Source organism: Vespa mandarinia, chromosome 6 (assembly GCF_050613455.1).
Source record: "Vespa mandarinia isolate Hongniang chromosome 6, ASM5061345v1, whole genome shotgun sequence".
Classification (NCBI taxonomy): Eukaryota; Metazoa; Arthropoda; class Insecta; order Hymenoptera; family Vespidae; genus Vespa; species Vespa mandarinia.
The window spans coordinates 3,938,637-3,955,000 of NC_140815.1; the positions used below are offsets into that span (position 1 = coordinate 3,938,637).

At 32.2% G+C, this 16,364-nt stretch overlaps 3 protein-coding genes across 7 annotated transcripts in view; 2 read left to right on the forward strand and 1 right to left on the reverse strand.

The window, feature by feature from the left end:
• Window positions 1–635: 635 nt before the first annotated feature.
• Window positions 636–3,116, reverse strand: LOC118441032 (trafficking protein particle complex subunit 12). Its single transcript, XM_035864894.2, has one exon. It carries the CDS (start codon window positions 2,789–2,791, stop codon window positions 1,220–1,222), a length of 1,572 nt encoding a protein of 523 aa, XP_035720787.1. The 5' UTR covers window positions 2,792–3,116; the 3' UTR covers window positions 636–1,219.
• A 744-nt stretch (window positions 3,117–3,860) lies between these two features.
• On the forward strand, window positions 3,861–6,903 carry LOC118440837 (actin maturation protease). Its single transcript, XM_035864466.2, has 3 exons — window positions 3,861–5,208; window positions 5,297–5,629; window positions 5,753–6,903. Exons 1-3 carry the CDS (start codon window positions 4,994–4,996, stop codon window positions 5,952–5,954), a joined length of 750 nt encoding a protein of 249 aa, XP_035720359.1. The 5' UTR covers window positions 3,861–4,993; the 3' UTR covers window positions 5,955–6,903.
• Window positions 6,904–10,813: 3,910 nt separating this feature from the next.
• The window catches only part of IntS3 (integrator complex subunit 3), a 15,802-nt gene continuing 10,251 nt past the window's right edge, over window positions 10,814–16,364 (forward strand). Inside the window, exons 1-10 of one of the 5 annotated variants that reach the window (XM_035864601.2) lie at window positions 10,814–11,226; window positions 11,660–12,258; window positions 12,344–12,905; window positions 13,035–13,230; window positions 13,601–13,766; window positions 13,859–14,407; window positions 14,522–14,615; window positions 14,694–15,061; window positions 15,209–15,800; window positions 15,943–16,364. The exon at window positions 15,943–16,364 is cut by the window's right edge and continues 2,568 nt beyond it. In XM_035864601.2, the coding sequence (XP_035720494.1) occupies window positions 11,152–11,226; window positions 11,660–12,258; window positions 12,344–12,905; window positions 13,035–13,230; window positions 13,601–13,766; window positions 13,859–14,407; window positions 14,522–14,615; window positions 14,694–15,061; window positions 15,209–15,800; window positions 15,943–16,011 (3,270 nt within the window). In that variant the 5' untranslated portion in view covers window positions 10,814–11,151 and the 3' untranslated portion in view covers window positions 16,012–16,364. The remainder of the gene's footprint in view (window positions 11,227–11,659; window positions 12,259–12,343; window positions 12,906–13,034; window positions 13,231–13,600; window positions 13,767–13,858; window positions 14,408–14,521; window positions 14,616–14,693; window positions 15,062–15,208; window positions 15,801–15,942) is intronic. The other 4 variants (XM_035864602.2, XM_085657911.1, XM_035864604.2 and 1 more) reach the window with 4 other exon arrangements.

Here is a 16,364-nt window from a genome sequence, read left to right on the forward strand (position 1 = left end):
GTGCTATAATGTAACGCGATCGCGCAAGGTGTTATTCACATTTGCGCCAGAGTATATGTTGTATGTGTGTGCGTGTCTGAGGGAGAAAGAGAGAGAGAGAGAGAGAGAGCGAGAGAGAGAGAGAGAGAGAGAGAGAGAGAGAGAGAGAGAGAGAGAGAGAGAGAGAGAGAGAGAGAGGGTGAGAGAGAGAGAGAGAGGGTGAAAGGGTGAAAGAGGGTGAGAGAGGGTGAAAGGGTGGGAGAAGAGGCAAAGAAAGGTGAGGATGAGAGAGAGAGAGAGAGAGAGAGAGAGAGAGAGAGAGAGAGAGAGAGAGAGAGATGTGGAGAGAAAGAAAAGAAAAAGATATAGAGTATATGCTTAACAGTAACGCACGATAATCGTAAAATGAATGAAAATGAACGAAATTCAAGACGTATTCCTATTCTTACGTAGTATATATTTTCAGTAAACGTTACAACACGCTTTTGGATAAGTCAATAAAAAAAAAAGAAAAAAAAAGAAAAAAAAAGAAAAAAAAAGAAAAGAAAAAAAATGAAAAAAAAATGAAATATATAAATAATGAGTAGGAAGAATTCGTAATTATCTGTTAGGAAAAGGATTGGTAAGAGTAATAGGTAGAGAGAAAGAGAGAGAGAGAGAAAGAGAAAGAGTGAGAGAGAGAGAGAGAGAGAGAGAGAGAGAGAGAGAGAGAGAGAGAAAGAGATAGAGAAGGAAATAATGGCAGAATAGATGATAAGAAAAAAAAAATAATACAGGAATCGAAGGAAGGATTTGATATAGAAAAAGAAAAAGAGAGAAAGAAGGATGAACTTTAGCACTTGTTGATCGTTCGTTAAATTGTCTTCGTTTCCCGATGTAATAAAAGCTATTTTACTTTGACGCTAATGTAGAATTTCTTATTTTTTGATACATCTCTTCCTCTATGATGTTATATTCATGAGATTCAAATGACCATTAGATTTTATTCTCATATACGTTTCTGTACAATTGATAAGACATTTTTAATGTCCATTTAAAATTAAACTTAATGTATTATATTCACGACCACATTATGATCTTGTGAAACAATGTTTATTTTTCCAAGACAATTTGTCCAGGAGATAGAGTTATTCTAAAATATACAGTGTATATATATACATACTGTTTTATATTAAATATCTCGTTGGTTGCCATTTTATGCTAATTAAATTTTCATAAGAAACTTCTTCTTTCGTATTAACTACATACCAAGTTTTAAACACTGGATATCAATAGCGTCTCCTTTATATTTATTTAGCTGTCGAAGTAAATGTAATTTGGTCTGTTTACAATGATTTGTATGTAACTCGTAGGAAGTACACATATTCAACAAAATTGGTTCTTGTAAGCTTTTCATAGGATTTCTTGCCACTGCATTTTCATACAAATGTACAGCAGCTTTAAGCTGACCAGTATATAGAAGACAAACAGCCATATTATTTATCAGCATAACATTAGAGGGATCCATAGTAGATGCAGTTTGAAAATAATTAAATGCTTCTTGAAATGAATTTTTTGCGACTGCTATTAAGCCTCTATCTACCAATTCTCTAACAGTAGTTGTAGTTGTCTGAATAATTCTATTATTTAATAATATCTCAGCTGTAGAGACATCCCCAAGAAACAAATATATTCTTCCTATGCTAGATCGAAATATTTGTAATTGCTCTGTCGTCCAATCATGAGATTTGCTTAATTCTTCTAATATATCTACTGCCAAAATGTAATTTTTCATTCCAACTGCACAGTTAATGATAGATATTAATACTCTTGATTTTCTGCGTGACCATAATTTAATAGCATCTTTCTGTTCTGTATTAGTAACATTGGTATCATTAGCTTCCCTGATAAGGTCAGCTTGTAAATTTGACAAAATTTCATTGACAACGCTTAAAACTTTATGTAGTTTATCTAATGCTTCCTTTGGTTTCCCATAATAATACGGGACTTCTGCTAAAAGTAATCTAAAGGCAAATGAAGCCATGGAACCTGGTTTAGTACCATATAATTCTGGATAAAATGTAAAATACATGTCTGGCTTATCCAAATCACCAAATGGCTTAGATTCTTTTTCTAATAATTCATTTTGTTTTAACTTTGCTAATAAGGAAAGTCTCGTATACCATAAATATAAAGAATGTGGAGTATGTTTACTTGATTGATTTATTTTTCCATAACCTTGAGCATAAATGGAAATAAGTCTTCCAGATAAATTAATGGCAGCTCTATAACAACCAGTTTGTATTAATTTTCTCAATCCACGTTCGTCTTGTGTGACATCTGAGGCGGTAAGTACATTTCTTTGCATCTCTTCATCTTCCCCAAGAAAATGGGTGACAGCAGTTTTTATTAAATCAGGCATATCTCCTTGCAACGCCAATCCTGGCATTGTTAAATTGTCTCTCTCGAGAAAAGTAGTACCTACTGTGGATGTAGCAATGGATCGTAAAATTTTACGAGTACGTTCCGATGGTATCCAAGTATCTCTATATAAATTATTGTGCGTCGTATGATCTGAGATTCGATCATTATCTAATAAAGTATCTACAGAAAACAAATCATTCGTTGCACAATTTAAAAGTGAATTAAACCTTGAAACATCCTCAGAGTCTGATACAGTATTAAAATAGTTTTGTTCATTCGGTGCCACGATATCGTCAAAAATCGTACGTGGTGCATTATTAAAGTAACGACTAATATCTGTCGTTTTTTCATCGGTATCTTCTGACACAGAGGAAACATCCTTTGACATTTTGTTATTACTCTCGGCCATTTTCTTTAAACAACGATTAATTGTAATATTGCCAGCGATATAAGAATATTAAATAATATTAACTTCGTAAGAACTCGTTCGCGTAAAATTAATCAAGCAATTATTTCATATTTACTTTGCAAAATATTCGATCCTTACTGTATTGTTAATTTTAATATAGACGAGAGAGGCGCTGTAGTTGCATTTACACGAAAGAATATATTCATTAAATATTTAATGAAAAATTCTATTAACATTAAGTCAAAATGATAATAAATAAACTCTCTTTTATTTCTTCTAAAAATTACATATAGACGACAAAGATTGACATATAATACCAATCAGAACTACCAACCTTAAAGTTAAAAATTTCTCCACTAACTCATCCGAAATTTGATTCAAACGTTCCCGCTTTCATTTGTCCAAATTCCAATTAATATTTCGTCACAAATAATCACAATACAATACAAATTCATAATCTATATATCAATATATCTCAATAATGTTTATATTAATCGTTTAATTCTCATATAGAGAACGTCTTTAGGCATTATTATTTATAATTTGTTATATAAATAAATAACAATATGACGAGAAAATCTGTCTCATTATTGGCTTATTACTTGCGTCTAGATAAATATCATTGGTTTGTCACATTTTGACAAATATCATTATCATGCGATAACACTTTATTGTAAGACAAAAACAAAAAATATATATGATTTAAATAAGAAACAAAGGATATCCTTATTACCGCCATTAATGATCACAATTGTATATCCAAGTATAGCATTAGGGATATTTCTTCTTTTATAGAAGGTACATATATATATAAAACTTAAAACTAAAAATTATTGTTGAAAATATATATACACATATATAAATATATAATATTGTTTCTAATATTTTAATACTCATTTAAATTTAATTTACATAATTAATCGTTTTATACTTTCGTGTAAGAAAGAAAAATATTATTACAGTTAATATTACTATTATTCCTATGAACGTGCCATATGAGAAGGCAGACATGTTGTTCTCTAGCATTCTGTATCTCTGATTGGTTATTGAAAATACGTCATTGCCTGCGGCCATCCATGTAATGCATTGTCTCGATTTGACGTGAGGCGCAGTACTACTCGTGCCTACTCATGCCAGTTTAAGAAGTCGTCGAAGCAAAGTAATTTTATTTGGGCGATTTAATGCGGCTTCGTTTATCGCAAAATGTTTTTTATGGATACTTCGTAAAAGTCACGAATCGTTGTCTTCGTCCATTAATATTTTTGTTTTCTTCGAAAATTACATAATGAATGTGCATTATTCACGGAACGAAGAAGGAGGGATATGAACGTCAAAATCGTATTACACTAATAAGCTTGTTTTTTTTTTTTTTTAATTTTGCCCTTAGACAACGGACAAAAAAGGAATATCAAATTATTCATTTTCGATTTAGATCGAAATTTAACTCGAATTGTCGACTCGGTTCTCACATGAAATTGTAATGATTATATGTAATACGCAATTGCGTGCACTTACGGAGATGATTGATTACTGATTCATTCGTTGTCAAATATGCAGTGTGCTGCCATTAGAAATCGTAAGAGTTTTATGTTCTCTTTTCATACCTACAAAATGTGAGATCATGTACCTGGAAGCTATACAATAGACGTAGATCTTAATGTATTAACAAAGATCAAATTTCAATATTTTATAGGTAATAGATTGATTCGAAAGATGTATCGTGAATTTTACAACAGGTCTCGTTTTCTGCAAGTTGATCATTCAAAATTAATAGTTTAGATCTTTGCCTCAAGGTTAAATAAGTGATTTCAAATATTTTTATATAAATGTCTTCTGTTACGGTTTTTGTTAAATGATTGTCTCGTTCGACTACAAACCTTGTCAAATTTCGTGATATTTTTAGATTGCAATTACACTTCTATTATTATATTAAAATATTTTTAACAATCATAAGTAACAGAAAATTATCTCTTTGACGTGATTTTAGGAATTTTTTTTTCTTTTAAATTGATCATAACCATGACTTGTGCTATTTTTAAGCATAATGTATGTTACCGAAGCAATAGAACTTTATAACTTGCAATTTTTATATCGAATACATGTTATTTGGAGCATTGTTAGAGCATCATTATTAGTATTTTCAAGTACTTGATTCCCTTGATCAAGAAAAACAATTATTTATAAGTGATTTATCGCTGAGAGATGCCAGCACCACCTCCGCCTTTATCAACTTTGACAGAGGCACCTATGTGCGAAAAAACAGAGGTGAGCGACCCTGACTCTTTGCCCCCTTGGGCTAAAATCACACTTACGTCTGCAGAGGCAGAAATTGAAAAATTAATTGCAAGAAACGAATTGAAGGATGCAGAAGTGACTTATTTTTGTCAAGTCGAACCGATTCTCCAAGATGGACCACAGTAAGTCCAATATCATTTTAAAGACACCATTGATATTATTCGTATTAATTTTATACGTATTACAAATTATGCTTTTCAATGTGATTAGATGCGGTTTGGTAGCCCTTGCAATGGCGTCTCAAGAATATACAAAACCTGTTTCTGTTAGTCAATTGCTAGCAGAAGCTAGGGTAAGAGGTTTCACCCAGCATGGAGAAGTATACAGTGTTGATTTTATGGGTACATTGGCTGCTGAATATTTGCCTGATCATAGACCAGACATTTTAGTTGATTTGCAACAATGTCCAGATACTTTAACTCATGCTCTTGCCCATGGAGCAATGGTTCTTATTCCATACGATTCAGATTTTAATCATGCTCCTTGCTTGAAAAGAGGTCATAAAGCTCATTGGGCATTACTTGTAGGACTTATATCGTCAAGGTAATAACTAAACATAATTGGAGTTTAATAATTGTAATAGTTGGCTTAACAAATTTTGAATTTATTAGGAATTATTCATTTTATTAATTTGTGTATATATATATATATGTATATATTTTTCAGGCAAGGGTATCATGTTTTAGCGCGTCATGGAAAATCACGTCATTTGGCTTGTTGGCCACTACGCGACTTAATAGAAAGTAATGGTAATTTAGAAGAGGAAGGAACTGCGAGACATGCAGGTGGATATGTTATACCAAAGGGTGGTGTTGGTGGGCAAAGAGGATTACGTGGGAGAGCATTGGCATTGCATCCATACATATAAGATGATGTACAAGAGTTGTAGGAAATTAATATCAGTAAAAATGGGAATCATTAATACAATGTTACTATATCCACGTTACGCGGTTAATATTCGGAAAGTAAGATTTAAAAAGCTATTACAAAAGTGACTATAGTTCTTTGTAAAACATAATGCTTCGACTTACGTATACTCAAATTATGCATTGCGATTTGCCAAATGCAAAGAAAAGAAAAGGAAAAAAGAAAAAAAAAATAATAATAATAATAAAAAATGATAAAAAAAAAAAAAAAAAAAAAAAAAAAAAAAGAAAAGAAAAAAAAGAAAAAACAATCGAGAACGAAATAACACTTCTCCAATTTCGTAGTAAGTGCAATCATAAATTATTTGCTCTTATTTCGCTCCATTATGACATGTAAATAATTATTATGTCGATGCAACTTACATGTATATGAGTCAGGTAGAACGTATGTTTTGTTATACATTAAGGTCTCGGTGAGGAAAAAAATGAGAAAGAATTTGAATGCATTGATGAACATCAAATGATGTGATATGCGTGTATTACGCAAAATGAGAAACGGACGCATGTAATTGTCCGCCCATGCATTGATCTAAACGTATTAGTTAGGAGTTATTCAAATCAATACTAGCCAATATCAAAATATTTAAGTATATTTATTTAATGACAACTTGCAGGGCCTTGAAGGATAGTTATGATGATTTTTGTTTTATGTTTGCACAATTAATAAAGAAATACATTATTATATTACAAATGCATATGAATTGCGATAAAACTTAATACTAGCCATACCAGTTTAAGTATATTGTGTAACGTACATAAATGTAGAAAGATTATCTCTAAAATATTCTTCACGTGTCAACAATTGAATTTATTTATGGAACAAAAACCTGCATGTATCGAGTAAAATTATTTACAAACAATAAATTAATCATTATTATACATTACAATCTATATATATGTATATATCACAATATATATTTTATTTGCCATTTAATTTTTTCATAATATACAAAGATATTTATATTTTAAATTTATCAAACGATAACTGTCGACGGCTAGCACACGTCACGCAAATTTATTTTTATTCTTTTAGAAAAGATTTTATTTTTATTAAAGAAATATGTTCATTGATATAAAAATTCTTATAACGTAAATCATCTTTATGCAAGAGGTCATTAATAGCAAGCTTAATAATCACCCTTTCACTATCGATAAAGTCGACTTTAGTTCATTGTATAAAATAGTAATTATTACTTAAAAGAGTGCCATAAAACTTGTATCATGTTTCCCATATCCATCCATTCCATTTCAGTAATCTCCAATTTGTAAGCAGTTGCATTAGTTGTTTCATTTCAATTTAACCAATATCAAAGCCGATTGTCTTTATATCTTAACGAATACTTTACTCGCACATAAAAATTCATGGAATGCACTGATGAATCACTGTTTAAGGCGTTTCTCTTTCATTAACAATTTTAATTGTCTTTTAAAAAACAGAAACAAAAAGAAAAAAAAAAAGAAAAAGAAAAAAAAAACCATTGACAAATCTCATTTTCGAGAATATATTGTAACAGTCCGCTATTTTTTTTCTTCGCATATTGATCTATTTTTATGATAATAATAATAATAATAAAAAAAAAAAAAAGAAAAAGAAAGAGAACTAGCCAATGGCATATTGAATAAAAAGTTACAAAAAGATATATATATATATATATATAATTATCTATAACATTACATTATAACTTTTGAATTATGCACTACACACGTGGCGAAAAATTCAACCATACTTAAGTTATACTTATTATATACGCACATCACTACATTGTTCGTATCTTTACACATACACTGACCTCTTGCGGCTATATGCCTGACCTACTACTTACGTTACGTACTTTGTCTTTTTTTTCTTTTCTTCTTCTTTACTTTTCCTTTCTTATAAAATAAATATAATTACGTAACAAAGAGAAAAAAAAGTTTTTTTTTTGTATCGGATCAAAGAGTTCGAAGAAAAAATTTGACATACATATATCCGATATGTATATATATATATATAATATTATATATATATATATATATATATATATATATATATATAATCGACGACAATATAAAATAATAATTAAAAAAATAATAGTTAATAAATTTTGTATTTAACGATTGATTCTAACTGATGGTTTTATTACATGGCCGTTTTTAATTATTCATGTCGATGACGATGATAATTTTTTTCTTTTTTTCTTATGCATTTCATTGGAATTCTTCAACTTGCAATTATAGTTTGATTTTAATCAGAAACAATTGTGCCGTATCTCTCGTTTTACCAGTGTTTTTATCCAAGTATAAACACGACGATACAATTTCTCCAATAACCTGACCCTGCTCCCAATTACTTTAAGTTTTTCTTGTTCTTAACATATCACTTATCTTTAAACGACAATTTATTACAAGCTCGTTCGTTCTAATAACTTTTTTGTTGTTGTTTCATAATATATAAAACTAATTTTGTATATTTAAGACCATTAAACGTTTCCAAATTTCAATTAAGCTTAAGTATCAATGTTCGTACGTTACGATTAAATAGAAACGCAGAGCTGGCAATCATCGTATCTTCTCAATACGTTTTCTTACGTTTAGTAAAGCTAAATATAAATCTTCTCTTTCTTTAACACGGAATTAAATTCTTAAGTTAGTCTCTTATAGATAACGCGCCTCGTTTGCTTGACCTAGGATAAACAGCATAAATATTTCATATATATATATATGTTTTATATATATATATATATATATATATATATATATATATATATACATGCACATATATATATCGATACGTCTATTTTATTATCGAAAATTTATTATTTTTTAACTAACGCGATAAAAATGTGTTATCCAAGATTTTAATATCTTTCTCGTATATTTTGAAGTTTGACATTTCTTGGAAAGAAATATATTGAATATTCTCTGTCACGCGATTCATACCAACGTTAAAATCCAATTAATTTGAATTTTTATAATCTCTAAATTATACCGATAAAATTATTTGCGTTAATAGGGAATAATAAAAATGTTTCATTTTATTTCGAAGAAATATTCCGCAATTATTTGTTAAGATGATAGTTTAGATATTTTCACGATAACAAATGATTTGATGATTTGATTTATCTTTCTGCACATAATAACAATATCAATGAAACATTGTAGATATATATATATATATGTATACTTTAATATTCTTTTAATATTTTTATCGTATGTATTATATCATAGCTTTGAATTTACGCTGTGTACACGTGGCCAAGGAATCAGCCATACCCATTATGCACATTGCTGCGTTGTTCTACACACGCACGCTGACCTCTCGCGGCTATACGGCTGACCTGCTGCCACTTACGTTATATTAAACATTGTAATTTATACCGTCTACAATATTTTCTTCATAGTACTCTTTTAACAATACCTTTTATTGCCTTATCATTATCATCCATCAATATCTTTAATTTTCTACCTTTTTTCAATTATCGTAATTTATAATGTCGTTAACGTTAAAACTAATAAAGAACGTATTGGATCTTACGTTAAAATATTTTCTTTCATAACGTTGTAAATGTGTACCATATTCTATCTATCGTTTATTACATTTCCACTGAAAATATAATTATTAATATATATATATATATACGCTCTTAAGATCCGATTAATTCATTCATAACGACAGATACACTTTTTATTTCGTTAAAGCTTTTCTCTCGAGAATATATATTTTATTCTCAAGTCGTTATAACGATATTTTCAACAGCAACAAAATGACTTTTGTTCGAATATAATAATAAATGTCCATATCTTATGATTTTTAATGAAGCTTTTTAATAAACTCATGAAAACCTTCGAAAGACACAAAATATATCAATAGAAATAATTAATACGATGAATGAACGATCTATTCCTTGAAAAATAATCTCTCGTCTGTCAGTAATATGACGTATGTCATTTCTCTCTCTCTCGTCGTTTACGACTGCTTGAAGCGAGTGACTTGATGTGATTAGACCCGCTGTTCGTTATCCCCACTTATTTACTACGCGTTTCGTTATGCGCATGCGTCATTTCACGATCCCAGGGACGTATCAGTTTGCGTGGAATTAAATTCTGACAAACAGACACATTCTACCTTGATATTTCTTTTTCTCGATACTCCTTGGCAAAGTCGAGGAGAGTCATTCACGCTTGAATCACCTCCGCTTGTGAATCATCTTAATTCACCTTTTTGGAAGTAAATTAATGCGTGCAATCCAAATAGAATGAATAAATAATAAAGATAATAAGTAATTAATGTCATAAATTAGAACAATCGTTTTAATATATTTTTTAATAAAATTGTTGTCGATTAGAAATTAATTAATACAAAATGTAATTAAAAATCGTCATAATTAAAAAATAGAATGATATATATATATATATATGAGAAAGAAAGAGAGAGAGAGAGAAAGAGAGAGAGAGAGAGAGAAAGAGAGAGAGAGGCAGACAGACGAAAACAAGGAAGAAGAAAAGAAAAAAAATCTTTTGAAAAGCGTGTCGCGTTAATGATAGGCAGTTAAGAGGCGGGAAAGTAGTACGTTAGCGAAAATCGAAGATATGTTTATCCGCGCGCAAAAACGAAGATTTTGACTTACAAACAACGGGCACCGGATTTCACGATCCTGGTGAGGCGCACTACTTTTCTCCTCTCTCGTCTCATAGCGCCGCGCACCGGTGCTTGCAGGTCGGTGTTCTGCTATTGGTCGAGCCGTGGCTCGATGGTGGGGATGAGAAGGCACCGCGTCACGAAGCGAGGCCGAGGAACTGTGAGGCGCATGTATCAATGCGCAATCGCATCTGAACGATTGACGGAGTCGGGGAGGTCCGAGGAATAAACAGAGTAGCGAGACCGCGCGACGGATAGAGAGGGGGTGAAGCGGAGAGAGTGAGGGAGCGAGTACGAGAGAGAGAGAGAGAGAGATAGAGTGAGAGAGAAAGAGAGAGAGAGAAAGAGATAGAAAGAAAAAAGAGAGAGAGAGAGAGATAGAGATAGAAGGAACAAGCAGCGAGACGATCACGATGCACAGAGGCGAGCACAAGCGGCCAGGGGCACAGGGCTGAGGGCTGAGGGCTCAACAGGGCCTTTTACGACATTTTACGGAATCTGGCGCGGATCAGCCAGCAACGATGGAACAGCCAAAAACTCCCGCGTCCCGGCTACTCAGTACAACCTGCATCGAGAACAAGGACGACCTGGAGGAGGTAACATAAATATTTGAAATAGTCAGTGGATACGTATCGAGTGCGAGGGGCTCCGCCATTGTTGCGACGGCCGCGCACGTCGCTGCCTGCGCGGCGCCACACGTCGAACCACGCGTCTTAGCGGGATCTTCAAATATCTCAAACCTGCTTCTTCTTTCTTCGTTCTTCGTTCTTTTACTTCACAATCTGTTCTTCATAATTTTTGCTCGATTGATTCCATTCCTGTTCATGATTTTGATGTCATTTGTTGCACGAATTTCTATTGTAAAAAAAAAAAAAAAGAAAAAAATTAATATTAAAAATTTTCAATATCAATGTTTTCGATATCATATATTGTACATACGATATATATATATATATATATATATATATATATATATATACATACATACATACATATGTGTGTATGGATTTGTGTAATTGTTGATTACAGAAATTTGAAAGATGCTATGGCGTACTCCAAAATCTGACTACAGGCCTGTCTGAAAAGGAAGCACATGATACCCTGAACAATGCAGTGTGCAAAGACAAAACGCACGAAGAGGTTTCCTTGGGATTATTGGTTGTTATTTTAACGGATCCACAGAATGCCTCAAAAAGTTATAGAGACTTAACGCTTATAACAAGAGATGGTCTTGCGATTGTGTTGGGACATCTTAATCAGTTGGTACTGGAAAGGTACCTCAGACTGAATGACGTTACCCGAAGTCAACTTTTGTGGTTGTTACGTGAAATGATAAGGACTAGCGTAGCTAATGTTGATAATCTTTGTTTAACTTTATTGAGACACGCGGCTGGCGGAGATATCTCCCAAAGAAATCTGTTCCTAGTCGATGCCCTTTTGGATATATTTCAAGAAAATCGGCCATGGCTGGACAAATTTCCTTTTTTGGTAGCATCTATCGTTTATACATATTTACGATTAATAGAAGATCACAATGGTCCTCATCTGACTGGTCTTCGACAAAAAGAAGTAACTTTTACAGTATCCCTTTTGAGGGAAAGAATGGTGGACTGTTTAGTTATTGGAAGGTACATCCTTATTTATTGTATATTTTCTTTTAATATTTATTTTATTAATTTTATAATATTTAATTGTATATAATGATATTTGCAGGGATTTAGTGCGCTTATTACAAAATGTTGCAAGGATACCTGAATTTGAAGGACTTTGGAAAGACGTATTATTAAGCCCAAAATCTCTATCACCGAATTTCAATGGGATACTTCAACTTTTACAAACGAGGACATCACGAAGATTTCTTCAATCAAGGCTTACTCCAGATATGGAAAGAAAATTGGTTTTTTTAACAAGTCAAGTTCGTTTTGGAAATCACAAGCGTTATCAAGATTGGTTTCAAAGACAATATTTGGCAACACCCGAATCTCAATCATTGAGGTGTGATCTAATACGTTTTATCGTCGGTGTTATACACCCAACCAATGAATTATTATGCTCGGATATAATACCACGGTGGGCGGTGATAGGATGGTTGTTCACCACTTGCACCTCGACCGTAGCTGCAAGTAATGCCAAATTAGCTTTATTTTACGATTGGCTATTCTTCGAGCCGGAGAAAGATAATATAATGAATATCGAACCAGCAATTCTTGTCATGCATAATTCAATGAGATCTCATCCACCTGTTACTGCCACGCTTTTAGATTTTTTATGCAGAGTAAGTTTATTTGCAAATATTATCATCTGTCGTCATTTAATACCAATTTTCTATATAAATAAATAAATGTTTTTTATTTTTTTTTTATTTTTTATTTTTTATTTTTTATTTTTTTATTTTTTTTTTTAGATAATACCAAACTTTTATCCAGCATTGACGGAAAAAGTTAGAAATGGGATATTTTCATCTCTGAGACAAATTTTAGAAAAACGAGTGTTACCTAGTCTTTATCCGCTATTTGATAGTCCTAAGTTGGATAGAGAATTAAGGAGCAAAATTAGAGAAACCTTTAAGGAATTCTGTTTACCACCTAATGCAGATCCAGGTAATTGTAATGTATATTGTCTGCTTGATCAACTATCTGTTGCATGATTGTTTCTGAATATAAAATCTAGAAAAGCTTGTTATAATATGTACCATCCAATTTCAAATTGTAAGTTTAGATTTTTGTATACCATTTTGCTTTCCTTCTTAATAACGTTTTTAATCACGCTTTTTAACATTGTTTTGTATATCATTATATTAATTAAAAAAGTGATGCTTTTTTTTTTTTTTTTTTTTTTTTTTCTGTAAACCGTTTACTAACAACTTTGTATCTTATTATTTTTTCCTGCTTTAGTTCTGAATCACTGTCATTTTGAGCTTTCAGCACATTCAACGCTTACTAACTTTGGTTCTTGCATGATGTTCTTAAGCAGGTAATAAGGTTCCGATATATTCAGGTAAAATGGAAGATCTTAATAAGGATCTCAATTCAGGACTTATCTTGGAAAATACGACGAGTGTACCAGTGGAAAATAATCATGTGGGCCAAGATCCAGAACCAGCATTCAGCGACGAGGAAGAAGAAATGCCACTCAGGTTTGTTTTATTTGAATTTCAATATAGACATATATAAATCACATGTAATTTTCAATTTGTTCTCGTATGTAATTTTCAATATATATTTGTAGAATAGTAACGAAAGTAGAAGAGGAGGAAGATGAGGAAGATGTACCCTTAGCTACAGTGAAACTTAAGAATGAACAAAAGAATGCAAATTGTGTTGCAAAAAAGGAAGATATTACGTCTCAGTTAAATCTTATTTTAGAACCAGAAGAATTGAGAACTGCCATTGGAAGCCTACATAGTGAAAGTGACAATGAAATCAGATGCCAAGCGGTCGAAAGAATAGTACAAATGGTCGTGGAAGATGAGATAGATGCAGAAACAGTACCAGGTTTAGCGTCTTGTCTATCGACCATTTTGTCGACACAAATAACAGCACAGATATTTCCATCGGATAATTTAAACGAGGAATCATTGACTGATAGTATAAGCACGCCATTGTTTGTTATGTTTCGAAATCAGTATCAGTTATGTAAAGAAGAAGACAATAGGAGAAAACTTTTAGCTAGAGTACTCGCTGAAATGTATTCTATTCAGCCCAAAATAGGATATCTACTTCTATATTTTTTAAAAGTATGGGGTAGAGAGGAAGAAAAGAGAGAAGGGGAACCAAGGTTAGTCAAAGTTATTATTTATATGAATTAATATGGATCATATTTGTCATTGTATATTATAGTTTTTGGTTTTATATTTATATATATATATTTTTTCTTTTTTTCTTTCTACAGCAATGTATTAAACGACGTAAAAGCCTCCGTTTATAAGGACTTTTGTGCACAGAGAGAAAAGAAATTAGATGCGTGTTTAGTGGCTGATTTAAAAGTAATCACGACGTTATTAAAAAATATATTAATAGTACGATAATTAGTATATTAAATGTAATTATATATTATGTTACAGTTATGTCACGAAGACAACATATTCATGTTGTGTTACTTGGTGCCTGACATATATACTGGATTTCAAAACGTAGCCCTAGGGAACGTCCAACTTTTGCATTTGGTCGTATCGACTATCGATGCATGTCAATTACAGGAATTGGTTTGTCAGATAATGCAAGGTCACCTTAAAATGTTAAAGAAAGAATCTTTCACTTCTTTATTAACAGCAAGTTTAAATTGGGAAACCTTCGAACAGTACTGTTTTTGGCAGTTAATATTTGCTCATGATTTTCCCATTGAGTATGTGTTGCCAGTATTACCGAAATTGCAATTCCGCGATCATGCAGAAGCACTCACGTCGATACTATTTATGCTTAAGCAAGAAAAGTAAGTAATCAATATATTGATCGAAAAGTGTATTCGAATCAAATATTTACAAATCGTCGTTATACTTTTTCTTTTCTTTTTATTTTTTTTTTTTTTTTTTTTTTTTTTTTTTTTTCTTTTTTCTTCTTTTCTCTTTTCCATACGCAGACCTACTCTGGAACTTTTACGACAGCTACTTGCTCGACAAAATGTGGATGGTGATATGTTCGTAGTCGCAGCTTTACGTTATTGGTGTCGCGATTATGAGGAAAAACTTGGAGAATTATTAGCAAATCTTTTAAGTACACGCTATCCTGCAACTAGTCCAAATAAACGGAAACGTTCTGGAGCAAAGCACAACCAACAATCTGGACCACCAACGGGCGAACAGGTTTTGGGACATTTGGATCAGTTGCGTCAGCATTGTACATCTTCTACGGAATTACAATTGTATCATATGGAAGGGATGCAGAGAGCGTTGCAACAAGCGCAAGCTGCCAGTAGCGATTCTCTCAGGAAGAGTTACGGTGACTTATTCGCTTTAGCGGAAGTCAATGAAGAAAATGAACCACCACCACCGCCGCCAACAAGTTCGGCAAGAAAACACGCGGCAGCTTCGGGCGGGGGTGGGGGCGGTGGGGCCGGCGGCAAAGGGGGAAATAGGAAAGTTGGAGTTAATACGAGGGAAAGGACGAGTTCGAAAAAACAGATTCAGTATCACCTCGACAGTACATCCAGTAGCGAGGTAACCATTTCACCAGTACGTCTGAAAGGAAAACAATTTGGAATTAAGTTACATATTATCAGAACCGATCTGTTGTTTATCGAAGTTTATTATGATAAAAAGAAGTCGATTATATCGAGATTGACTTTGTTTCTTTGTCTCTTTTTTTTTGATATAGGAGGAAATCGTAAATCCAAAGCAAGCGAAAAAGAGAAAAAAGATTATAGTGGGCTCGGACAGCGACTGACCACCCAGTGTCTTCACATGTCACATGGACCACGTCATGTGTGTGCAGCAAGATAAATTAGCCTTAAGAATAGTAAGATAATACGATATATATATATATATACATATATATATATATATGTATATATATATATATATACACATATACATAGTAGATTTATCTAGCGCGACTTGTAAATATATTCTACGTTGGATAATGGGATGTACGAAACGATGTTGTTGACCCGAGTCTTACGCGTTTCGTAATCTAAAAATCGTAGTGGTGCCAGACTCTCGTTATTATCGTTAAATGTATATGTATGTATCCTCGATTAGTTTTCTAAAAGCAAAAATACTCTTATCATATCGACTTAT

Excerpts from the sequence above, each read along its gene's own strand:
- LOC118440837 (XM_035864466.2), top strand. The coding sequence starts at position 4,994 with ATGCCAGCACCACCTCCGCCTTTATCAACTTTGACAGAGGCACCTATG. Across the intron at positions 5,209-5,296 it reads ATTCTCCAAGATGGACCACA|ATGCGGTTTGGTAGCCCTTG; the intron begins GTAAGTCCAATA and ends CAATGTGATTAG. Across the intron at positions 5,630-5,752 it reads GTAGGACTTATATCGTCAAG|GCAAGGGTATCATGTTTTAG; the intron begins GTAATAACTAAA and ends TATATTTTTCAG.
- LOC118441032 (XM_035864894.2), bottom strand. The coding sequence starts at position 2,791 with ATGGCCGAGAGTAATAACAAAATGTCAAAGGATGTTTCCTCTGTGTCA.